Below are 12,342 nucleotides of genomic sequence, written 5' to 3'. Positions count from 1 at the left end.
ATCTTAAGATAATAGAATGTGAAATGACATGGTGATGAATTTTATAGGTAAAAGTTTTGAAGACAGTTAACAATCACTTCGTCCGCTATTCCACTAGTTCCACACCATCTTTCTGTGAAAGAATTCCTAATGGAAAAAGGACACAGGCTTTGGAACTAGAAAGATCTGAGTCCAAGCCCATCTCTGAAACTTATTTATTGGGTTATCTTGGACAAGACACTTGAACTGTTAGAACTTCAGTTTCCTCATCTATAAATTGGGATAATTAGATCTACTGAATAGGATTGTCATATGATTTAGAGATTATGAATACCTAGTAGAGCACCTGGCCAAAGTAGGTACTCAGTAAATAATAGGGACTTGTTTTATTGCGGTGGCTCTCCCAGCAGGCCCCCAGGAAACATACTCTTGTATCATACAGTGCCCCAGATCCTTGAGAATCCCTGGCATTTGTCTACCTTGAAGGGACTTGACAGTGGAGTCCTAGTCACATAGTCAGAATGGGAAACTTGAGTTCTTAAACAGAGCTGGGCACACAGTGAATGTTTGTTGATTTGAGTGAAGGCCTTGCACCTTCCTCTGGCCTTTCCCTTAGCTTGGGGGCTAGAGGCAGCTTGGGTATATTTACCTTCTTGAAGTTCCCCATTTCCGTGCCTGAGCCTCTTACACTCCTCTGAATCATGCTGTGGTAGAGGAGCCAGGCCAACTTTCTGACCCTTAGAACCTTAACGCAAGGGAAAGAGCAGGGCACTAAGGCTGACCCAGGTGTCTCTGAAAGTACCTTTTCATGACCCTTAGACTCAAACCAGAGGCATTCTAGAATAAAGTTTCTTTTCAAGTGCTTGGTGTCATCTCTGTATCAGTGTAATTCTCATTATTATTCTGACCCTCTTTCAATGCTTTAAGAGATTGGTATTTTCTTTTTTGCAAGTAGTATTATCCCCAGCTGCACTGGTGAGAAAGTTGAGTAGAACTAATGAGACAAAACTTGACAGAAGTAGGAATGATGATGGAGAATCTCTAGCCCTCTGGTCTTCTCCAGTCACAATTATGTTTTGCTTATTTCATTTGGGGATTTGTTCTTTCGCGATGGTCAAAATCAAACCCCATTGACCCAAGTCAGACTTTCAGACAGCCTGTCTCCCCTCATTTTTCCATGTCGCAGTACTCAAAAATGATTCCTTCGCACTGTCATGCTGCCGCCAAATCAAGGCTTCGATATTTGCAGACAGAGCCAAGTTCATAAAGGTCTCTGTTAACTTCATCTGCATGGAAAAGAATATATTAATACCTTCCACGGAGATAGTTCTTAATGTTTATCCTTTAGAGCGCATAAGGCAGAGCTGGAAGTGCTTTTCTGGTTACCCTTTGGTCTAATTAATTAACTCCATTGGTGGAAAAGCTTTTCAAACTGACTCTATCCTTATCCTTATTCATATCCACAGATTTACTTTCATTTCTAAGAATTATTAACTCATTTCATGGTTCACATTAGTCCATGAAGTCATAGAAGGCACTTTCTATCCAAACAGCCCTCTTCACCCTTTTCTCCTCCCAAGTTCAACCTAAAACCCTTGACACCCCGATTACTTTTCCTCACCTTTTTGTCCCTGCCTGCTCCCTGCCCCGCTCTAGAGATCAGAAGCAGTAGCACCAAGTGATCCCTTTCATCTGTTCCTCACCCCGCCCCAGCCCTGGCTCAGCCAGGAGGGAGTTAGTCAGGCCCTGGGTCTCCTGCCAGCTGCATTCCTGGGGGCATCTCAGTGAGCCCTGGAATCTCTGCACAGGTGAGTTTTCTGTTGTACATGCTCAGCCTGTTCCCCACCCCCTTCATCAGTATTAACTAATTAGAGATCACAAGACCTTACCTCCACTTTCCACCTTTTAAAAATATAATGGATCTTTTATTTCATGGCACTTGACTTTGTTTATTCAGTATGGTCAGAGCAGCATTGGAGCTATAGCAAGCCTGTTAAATATTTACCCATGAGGCGGATATTTATACATGAATCAGCAGCGCATATCAGTGTGTGACACTGAATGCTAGGTTTTGTACCCTTACAAGCTAAGAAACTACTGAGTTAAACAAAGGGTGAAATAAGCATCCTTTAAAAAATAAACTCAGCTAAAATAGTCTGTCATAGGTCCTGAAGTGCTTCACACAAGGAGGCCTGCCCTGCATAGCTGGCTGAGTCACTCAAAGTAGACATGCTGGAGTGGTTGGCCCATCACATCCAAGATCTAGTGAATCTGATTGTTGAGGGTTGGGGTGGCAGTGGGGGTGGGGATACTGGTGCCTGAACAGCTGGAGGAGGAGAGCTCCTGGCTGCTAGCAGATGACTGCAGAGAAGATGAACTGTGCCTCAGGGTGTGCCTTAGCCTTGGTCTGAATGCCCCTAGGGGCCCTTTGTCCTAACCCAGCTCAGCACTCTCACACAGCCCTGGACACCATTCCCAGCAGGCCCCCCCCCCAAAATTAAATAAATAAAAATCCCCCTCCCTCAAGGAGGCAACTTATTTCATCAGAAACAGCATGGACCCTGGCAGCAGGCAGCAGACAGCAGGTTGGGGTCCCATCTTGGCGCTACTGCTCACTGGGGTGTGTGAAGCTGAGGCAATTCCTGTGCTCTCTAGGCCTTTTCTTCACCTGTGAAATTATAATGGTAATTCCCACTTCATTGAGTAGGGGGGAGGGATTAAGTTAGATAATATGATTGAGCAATGAGTACCAGGGCAAGATCTTAGTCATCACTGGAGCAGGGAGCAGAAACAGGGGCCTGGCAGCAAAGCGGCAGGATTTCTTCGTACTTCTACATCATCTTTCCTTCATTCTAGGTAATTTTTGCCTCGTGGCTATCTTTCAGAATGACACAAATCAAGCAGAGAGAGAAACAGAGAGATTCAGGTTCAGAGGATTACCCACAAACTAGCTTCCTTCCTGGTGTGCAAGTCAATGAATGATTAAAGACTTGCCCTATAATATGTTTTATAAGTCAAAGCCCATTACAGTCAATTCCAAGGAACCACCCAAATTATTTCCTTTTTGGAACAGTGTAATGTGAAAGATTCGTTCTCTAAATAAGATATGAGCAGCCTGGAGCTTGGCATTGTCTATGTTTTATGGATGTTTAATGAATAGCCACAAGGTATAAATAATGGATTGATTAATTTATTTTTGTCCTGTAGAATCTTCTTCTTGGTCAGTTTTCCATCCTAATGGAATCATTAGAACCTTCTACTGAGATGTGTGCCTTCTTGCATCTTTCCTGCATGCAAAGAGAGGACAAACAAGCCAGCTCTGGTTCACAGGAAGTCATGGGAATTTTCCCAGATTTTAGGTTACATCTCATGCAGCATCGACTCCAACAGTAGCAAAAGGCAGTGCTGGTGCTGCTGATTGTGTGCAGTTGTAGAGCGCAGATGATTCGTTAATGTCATACTGAGGCAAATGCTGTCTTATGGTGCTCTCGATTGTCAGAAGAGCTGCACTTCTAGGTTTCATCTGAGTAGAAAGAGTCAATATCGAATATTTACACTCGAATACACTTTGACTCCTCACATTATCTGGACTTTTGCTTGTTGGAATTTTTCATTCTCATAAACAAGCATAAAATTTATCTTTGCCAGAAAAATTAATTTCAGAAATCCACTCAATGTAGAATGAGTCTGGAATCCTTTTAGTAATTAGACATGTTCCCTGTGTCACAAACCCTAGACTCAGCGAATCCGCCTTGACCTCTTTAGGAATGATTTTTTAGGCAGTTCTTGGGGCACACTTGTTTTCCATTTATAACCTTATAAGTGTGGGGACTTGGATAATGAGTAATCACAGAATTAAAGAATTTTAAAGGCTTTTTTTTAACATCCCACCATATTACAGAGAGGTTTTAAGGGACTTATAGAAATATGTATATTAAAATAAAATTAAGGAAAACAAATTAGGGCAAAAGGAAAAAATTAAAGGTGGTAAAAGAAATGCAAGCTGTAAAGTTCTGAACAGTTTCTTCTAATAATTATATGCTGGATAATTTAAACTGAAAAAATTTCAGCTCCATGAAAATTCTGGAAACTATGTCTGAATCATCGTGTTTTAGCATTTGGATCAATGATTGTTGACTATACCTTGTTTAGACCATACATTCTCCTTATATGCCTTTAAAAACAAGGTAACACAGCTTATAAGCTGGAGAACTTTAATATACTTTTATAATGTTATGTTATATCTTCATTTTAGTATAGTACAGCTGTTCCATGAATAATTTTCAATGAATTGGGCATAAAGAAGAGTCTAAAAGTATGTTTCAATAACATATTGGTAAGCCAGTTTACCTGGGCCAAACAAAACTTGCTAATTTGTACTGTTGGGTGAGAAGACCCTCACTTGTTTTTAATGATGTGCCACATAATGTAATATAGAAATTTAATAGTAAAGTAAAGCTCATTTCCCATCATTATTGATTCAAAGCAGTTGCCAGCTGGGCTTTGACTGAAGAATCCACGTCTGCTTGGCAGTGTCCCTGCCTGTGTTGCTCGAGCCCTAAGAACAATGTCTTGTACTCTTTTCTTTTCAGTGCACTTGGAGGCTCCTCAGCTCTCCATATCCCAGCTTTTCCGGGAGGAGGATGTCTTATCGATTATGTTCCTCAAGTATGCCACCTACTCACCAACAAGGTAAAAAAGCAAGTACCCTGACTCCTCCAGCTATGACTTCTCCAGCTGTGACTCCTCCAGCTGTGACTCCTTCAGCATGGACCAGCACCATCCTGTATCACCCACCTCAGACTGCCTTCCTGGTTTCGTCTTCCATGTGACACTTTCATTCCTACTTTGAATTACAGTTCATCTGTTTCTTGTCCTATTTCTTGGACTTCTAAGACTGCTGACCTCATATTCCAGTCTTATCTTTATCCCTTAACTCACACTTGGAAATTTAAGTCACCTTTTTCATGAATTTCCTTTATTCCCTAAGTTTTTGCTATATCTTGTATCTTCTTGTGGTTTTGAATTTTTGAACCCCTTCATTTCCCAGTTATCTGGTACGTGCATACATCTATGCATGTTTGCCAAAAATTACTATCAGAATAGTTCTTTAAAACTGCCTTCATTTCTTTCTAATGTTTTGGTAACTCACTTTTTAATAGTCAGTCCTTGGTGCTTCCTGTCAGGTCTGGAAGCAGTTTGCTAGACTCTTCCTCCACAGGGCAAGATTCCAGTTCAGCTGGTCTTCTACACAGGCATGTCACTAAAGCTTTATCTTAGGTGCATTAATGAGCTATAACATTGCCAAGTAAATGATTTTACCATAATGGTGGTCGTCAACTATTTCCAAAAAATATAAGAATATATTTGTTAATGTCCAATCAACATATTTAGCTGAAAACTAGAGGTGTTAATGCATAATCAACTCTCTCTTTACCTTCCCACATGGATTGTGACTCAGTTTATTTAATTGCCAAAGTACTTCTCTCTCTCCCCCTGCCCTCTTTCTCTCTCTTTTTTGTACTAGGGATTAAACGATTAAACCCAGAGGTGCTTAACCACTGAGCCACTCCCCTTCCCTTTTATTTTTCATTTTGAGGCAGGGTCTTGCTAAGTTGATGAGAGCCTCGATAAGCTGCTGAGGCTGGTTTTGAACTTGTGATCCTCCTCACCCTCCCGAGCCTCTGCAAAGTGCTATTTTCTTTACTCCTGTTGACTTGTGTATATTAGCTTGGAAAGAGATCTTTTGTTTATTTGTCTCTCCTGGTTCAAAACATTGTTCTTCTCTATATAGAAAAGACTTTAAAAGAACAATAATATTTCAGAGGCTTCCATATTATTTTTCAAATGTCAGAGAAACTAAAATCTGGCAACTCTGCAGTCTGTGGGCCTGGCCCAGATTCCAGGGCATTCAACTGTCTTGGAGTGGTGGCTTCTCATGAGACCAAATTCCCCTAGCTGCTGCCCTCCTGCAGGACTGAGGGGAGGGCAGGATTCTTATTTACATTCTGGGCTCTGCACTGCCTTCCAATCTGTGTCCCAGAATTATAGAGAAAAATGCAAATTGGGTCTTCCAGAACTGAGAAGAAAAGCCTTTTTAAAGCTCTCCAATTGAGATTAATTTCTAGTCATATATTTTCCTCAAAAAATTTTTTATCATTTTCCCAGAAATATAAGAATCAGTCAGTTTTTCTTATCTGTTTCCCTTTCATTAATTTTACTTGTCTTTTGAAATTGGTGTTCTTCTGTTTGCTCCAAACGAGGACAGTATAGGCTGCTTTTAGGAACAATCTCTTCAAATGAATTTCCATAATTACATTGGAATCTATCTTTGTAGCCAGTTTTGTTGTGGGTTTCTGTTAAAATGGTTTTCTGTTTTTAAAACCAAGTACACAGAACTGTTTTCATCCCCTTTTTAAACAAAGCCACTTAAGCAAACTTATCATCTGTTTTTCTTTTCCGAAAATAACATTTCTGATCCTGCATTAAGCCTGCAAAGTAAGCACTGTTTTTATAAATTGACATAAAACCCCTATTGTATAAATAGAATTGTTTTACTTTTAAAGGGTGCAGCATGGCTATCAGTACCAATTGTGTCAAGGTTATTCCAAGCACTTTATCTTGAGCTTTCATTAGCCAAGGAAATGCTGTTTGGCTATAGCCAGTATAAACAATATCGGGGGTCTCACTTTCCCACTGTTTCTTTCTACCATTATGAAGACATTACAAAAAACATGTTTTCATGTTGGAGGCTGGTGCATAAATGACTTGACTTTCAACTACCTAGCTTAATGAGTTCACATTTTTAAATAGAAGCTGTCATTTGATGATAACAAGGAAATATAAAAAGGCAAAATAAAATCTCCTATTGTCATATGTCTTATTCTGAACACTTATTTCAATTTAAAATCTAAAGGATTTTAAAAAGAAAGAATAAAGCATTATATTGCCTTTTCAATAGGAGTTCAAGATAACCAAAAAAAAAAAAAAAGAGAGAGAGAAAAAAAACCCACCCCAAGTTAGTGAGAAAAAGGGCTTCTTTGCAGAGAACATCAGCTTATAAATGCAAAGGGAATGATAAAGTTCAAAAATCACCATTTTGCAGGTCATTATGAAAAAAATTGATTCAAATAAAAATCTCCCAACAGTGAATGTTTGATGATGATGATGTATTAGGTGGTCACCTGGGGTGGGGGATATATTAAGGTTGATACTCACTGTGACAGGGCAACAGCCCTCTACAGTGGCGTGATCTGGCTGTCATCATCTTAATCAAGTGATCCATTGATGCCCCATTTTACCTATAAAACCTTCTTTAAATTTCAATTTATAGGAAATACATAAGGTAAAGGAAAAATACATAAGGTAAAAATACATAAGGTAAAGGAAATACATAAGGTAAAGAAAAAAGAAAGGAAGCAGTTAAGAGAATTGAGACATTTTCTAGGCAGCTAATCCAGTTTCTTTGAAAAGTCGGTGGACACACGTGGGCACACACAGACATGTACACATACTTGAGGAGATGCTATTATTCTTGATTTAAAAGACTTGAAGACATCAAAACATTAAATATCTCATCCTTGGGGTGTATGCTGCTTTTTAAAAAATGTTTTGGGAATAGTTGGGAAATTCTGAAAATGGACAGGGAACTAGATGATATCAGGAAATGACTGCTAAATTTGTTAGATATGATAATGGTATTATGATTATGTAGGAGAGTATCTTAGTTTGGGGGTTACATACTGAAGTATTTGGGGGTTAAACGTTCATGATGTCTCTAATTTCCTTTGAAATGTTTCAGCAAGATTGATTGATAGGTTGATAGGTAGGTAGATCCTTGGATAAAGCAACTAGGCAAAATATTCATAGTTGTTGAGTATGGATAGGAATCTTTGAAATTTTTCATAATAAAGCATTAAAATTTTTTCTGTGCTAATTCTCAGTTTGGGGATCCTATTCCAGGTGCAGTATGTGATTCAAGGATATCATAAAAGAAGAGAGTACATTGCTGCTTTCCTCAGTCACTTCGGCACGTAAGTTCTGCTCTGTTTAAACCCATGTACCAACCATGCCCTCACTTGCTCATGAGCCTACTATGGAGACTTGATTAAGAAAATAGCATTTAGTTATTACATATTATATCTTTGCAATGCCATTTTGATTCTTTTTGGCATGTTGTTCACACTAGAGTTCCTGGGGTGACATTTTTTAAAGCATTCTTTAGCAAATAATAGAATCAGATATCTCCCCCACCCCCGCAGCAGCATGTCTGCCCCCTACCCCAGCAATAAGCAATAATGGTAGTACTGCCTACAGTAATAATGGGAGCAAAACCTGCAGTAATAATGGTAGTACTGTCTGTAGCAATAATGGTAGTGATGCCTGTAGTAATAATGGAAGTAAACCCTATAGTAAAAATGGTGTTAATTCCTGAATTAATAATGGTAGCAAAACCTGCAGTACTAATGTTAATAGTGCTTATAATAATAATGGTAATAATTCCTGCAGTAATAATGGTAGTAGTACCTGCAGCAAGATCCGTAGTAATAATGGTAGTACCTTCAGCAGTGATGGTAGTAATACCTGCTTGTTGTACAGCTTTTTGTAGTTCATACTGTGCTTTCACCTGTCTTCTCACAGTACCCATGAAGTGAACCAGGCAGGCATTTTTGACACATCTGTGAATCTGTTGGAAGTTCAGTAACCTGATAAAAGTCACACACCTAGAAGAGGGGAAGCCAGGGCAGAAACTGAAAGGACAATACTGCCAATGGTGCCACACAGATTTGCAAAGAAAATCTAACACTATGGGCTGGGGTTATGGCTCAGTGGTAGAGTGCTCCCCTAGCATGCATGAGGCACTGGGTTCAATCCTCAGCACCATATTAAAAAAAGAAAAAAATGTGTCCACCTACAACTAAAATAAATAAATAAATAGATAGATAGATAGATAGATAGATAGATAGATAGATAGATAGATAGATAGATAGATAGATATCTAACACTAGACACAAAAGTGAGGCCAGGCACAGTGGTGCACTCTTGTGATCCCAGAAGCTCAGGAGGCTGAAGCAGGAGGATCATGAGTTCAAAGCCAGACTCAGCAATGGCTTAGCAACTCAGTGAGACCCTTTCTCTAAATAAAATACAAAATAGGGCTGGGGATATGGTTCAGTGGTTGAGTGCCCCTGAGTTCAATTCCTGGAAAAAGAAAAGTGAGTTGGAAGAAGGTGCCATGTGGGAAAAGGGGAAAGCATGTGACTGTAGGGACAGTGGTACCTCCTGCTGCTGCTGTCCCAAGTGTCTGCCCTTTCCTCCTCTGCCAGAGGCCATGACACTCTGTGGCCCTATTTACTTTTATGCTGTTGGCGCCTTATCAAGCTTCTGCTGAGGTTCAGCTCCATGGAAGAGGCAGTGCCTTTCCCTCGGGTCTAAAGAGGTAGAGCTTTCTGCCCATTGGGTGGAACTGAGCACTAAGGATTTTAATGGTCTCATTATACCCAGCCTTATTCCAGAGAAGTTGGATAAATTTTATACACACACACACGCACACACGTATGCACACACACACACACACACATGCACACACATATGCACACACACACACACACACACACACATACAGTAATAAAATTTAAATTTTAAATAATAGAAGAAATTAGGAACTTGGGAATAGGTAAGAGAGAAGGAAACCAAGAATAAGGCTAGCAGCTCCCTGGGGTATCATTTTCATACTGGCACAGTTAAGGCAAAATGTCTGACTCCCCAAAACAGTGTTAAGCAATTTTCTTATTATCCATTATGGAATTTTCCTTACTCCAAAATAGAAATGTCAGTATCCACGCAACATGACTGTCTTTTACATGACTCTCTAATAATTGAGATTTTTTTCTGTTTTATTTATCAACATTTTGAGGAAGTATTTTTGATATAGTGACTACTAAATGATACCTTTGATCTTCCAATTTTTGAATAAGATTATCTTTAGTATATATAATTGAAAATGGTAGAAGCTAGCACAGTGCCCTCCAAAGGATACAACTTTCCTGGGGTACAAGAAAATTATGAAAATTGCATATGTATTTGTTTTAAAATATCATTCCTTTTTAATGTACATGTCTGTGTATGTTTTATGCACATATTACAATAATATAGTAGTACTTATATACAATTAGTGCTAAATTATAAATAAATACTACTGTGTTACTGTACTGTGAGCATAATAAAAAATGTGTGCTTATTTTTGCCTTTGGGTACAGGACCTAAAAAGTTTAGTTTTATAAGTTTTATAATATTGGGTTAATTATAAATAAATTTATAAAGAAAAATAAAACTGGTCAACAGAATAGTTGACTTCAGGCACATCTGAGTGATATACCAGCCATCTTTTGAGCAAATCCCTTAGCCCTCAGGGTCCTTGTTCCTTCACCTTTCCAAGCAACACAACTATCTCTTCCTATGGGAGATCATCAATATTGATGGTCTGATTGGCCTGATTTGGCCAGGGAAAGGACATTTCTAAGGACAACAAAGATCTTCTTGGGAGGATGAATCACTCCCTTCCAAAGATTATGGCTGATATTGTCACATTATAGTAGTGATACCCCCTGGCACAGTCTGCTCTTGAAAAAAGTAAATGGGACCGACAGACCAGCACTCTGCTGGCCCCTGCACTCACCACTCTCCCATCTGACATTGCTACTATCTTGAGTCCATTGGGGAGGGAGGGCACAGCAAGAGAAAGGATTCCACATACTTTGGAAGAAAAGTAATATATGATTTCAGACTTAATAATATTGTCATCGTTCATTGCTGTGTAAAGTGAAAGTAAGACTTTAAAGATCATTGTACAGATAGCATGGTGACATTTTGGTATTATGAGGTCATTGCTGACCTGATTTCTCAACTTTTCCCTTTTACTAGCTAATATTTGCATTTTATGGTTTGTTTTGTTTTTCACAACCCTGTAACGAAGTTTACAAATATTAAGTATACTCATTCTACAGATGAGGAAACTGAGGTTCTAAAGGTTAAGAGATTTGCTTATGTTATAGCAAACAGTAAATAGAAAAGCTGTGACTTAAACCTAGAGGCAATACCTTTCCCATGATCAAACTTACTGGAATCCATACAAGATTCAGTAGCCCTGACATCACCAAGATATTCTTCACTTGGCTCCATCTCTTCTATACCATATATTTATGAGGGTTTTTGTGTGTGTTTGTGTTACTTAGAGGAGTCGTGGAGTACGATGCAGAAGGCTTCACAAAACTCACTCTGCTGCTGATGTGGAGAGATTTCTGTTTTCTTGTGCACAGTGAGTATACTTTTGCTCTCAGCATTTCAGCATACTTTTTTAAATGTCCAAATCACATGTAATAATCAGTATGAGATCCTTCAGTGTCTGACTTGGTCTCTTACTTTAGCATATGTACATAATGGTATGATCACTAGGGTGATTTTACCCTTCAGGGGACATCTTTGGAAGCATTTTTGATAGTCATGACTTAGGGAGGAGCATCATTACTGGTATTCAGTAGCTAGAGGTCAGTGATACAGCTAAACATCCTGTAATGCATAGAATGGTCCCACTCATCAGAAATTATTGAATCTAAAATGATGATATTGCCAGGTTGGAGAAGCCCTACCCTAAACAGATTTCCTTTTCTTTTCTTCTTTTTCCTTTTCTTTCTTTCTTATTTTTCATTTTATTTTATTATTTATTTATTTATTTATTATGACACTGAAGATAAAACCCTGTGGTGCTTCACCACTGAGCTACATCTACTGCCCTTTTTTTATTTTGAGACAGGGTCTCACTACGTTGTGGGTTTTCCTAATTTGCCAAGGCTGTCCTCAAACTTGCAATTCTCTTGCCTCAGCCTCCCAAGTTGCTGGGGTTACAGGCATGCACCATTGTACCTGGCACTAGACAGATTTCTATTTCAGAATATCTTTCTAGTGGCAGGTCTCAAAACTTTCAGAATTACTCAGACCCTACTTGCTTTGATTATTTGGTTACCATCCTTACTAAGTGAAAAGTCTACAACTGTGATAATGAGTAAAACATAACTTAAAGCTGGGCAGCATTTTAATACAATCCCAGCATAACTTCTCAGTGTTTTTCCACAGAGGAGGCAGATTTAAGTGGTTGTTATGTTGTATTAATCAATCAGCCAATAAGCATTGTCCAGCTTTCTCTAAGCAGATAATATCTTTTGATCTTATTCCCTTTGTTTCTTTTTTTGTTTAGTTTATTTTTCTTATAAATATGTCAGGTTCAAGTTGCAAGTCAAGGACACCTTCATTCTCTAGTAATTTGATATGCAAAATGCCTAGTCTTCAAGGCCAAAGAGTTCCAGC

General features: G+C 38.9%; 1 protein-coding gene across 1 annotated transcript in view; it reads left to right on the top strand.

Moving 5' to 3' along the window:
* Nucleotides 1–12,342, top strand: part of Babam2 (BRISC and BRCA1 A complex member 2) — a 388,027-nt gene that overhangs the window by 298,704 nt on the left and 76,981 nt on the right. The window contains exons 8-10 of the mRNA XM_005322497.3: nucleotides 4,572–4,671; nucleotides 7,942–8,012; nucleotides 11,214–11,296. Coding sequence (XP_005322554.1) covers nucleotides 4,572–4,671; nucleotides 7,942–8,012; nucleotides 11,214–11,296 — 254 coding nt within the window. The remainder of the gene's footprint in view (nucleotides 1–4,571; nucleotides 4,672–7,941; nucleotides 8,013–11,213; nucleotides 11,297–12,342) is intronic.

This window comes from Ictidomys tridecemlineatus, chromosome 12 (genome assembly GCF_052094955.1).
Source record: "Ictidomys tridecemlineatus isolate mIctTri1 chromosome 12, mIctTri1.hap1, whole genome shotgun sequence".
NCBI classification, from domain to species: domain Eukaryota; kingdom Metazoa; phylum Chordata; class Mammalia; order Rodentia; family Sciuridae; genus Ictidomys; species Ictidomys tridecemlineatus.
Note: the sequence above shows the minus strand (reverse complement) of the source record. Positions and strands in the feature narration are given on the sequence as shown.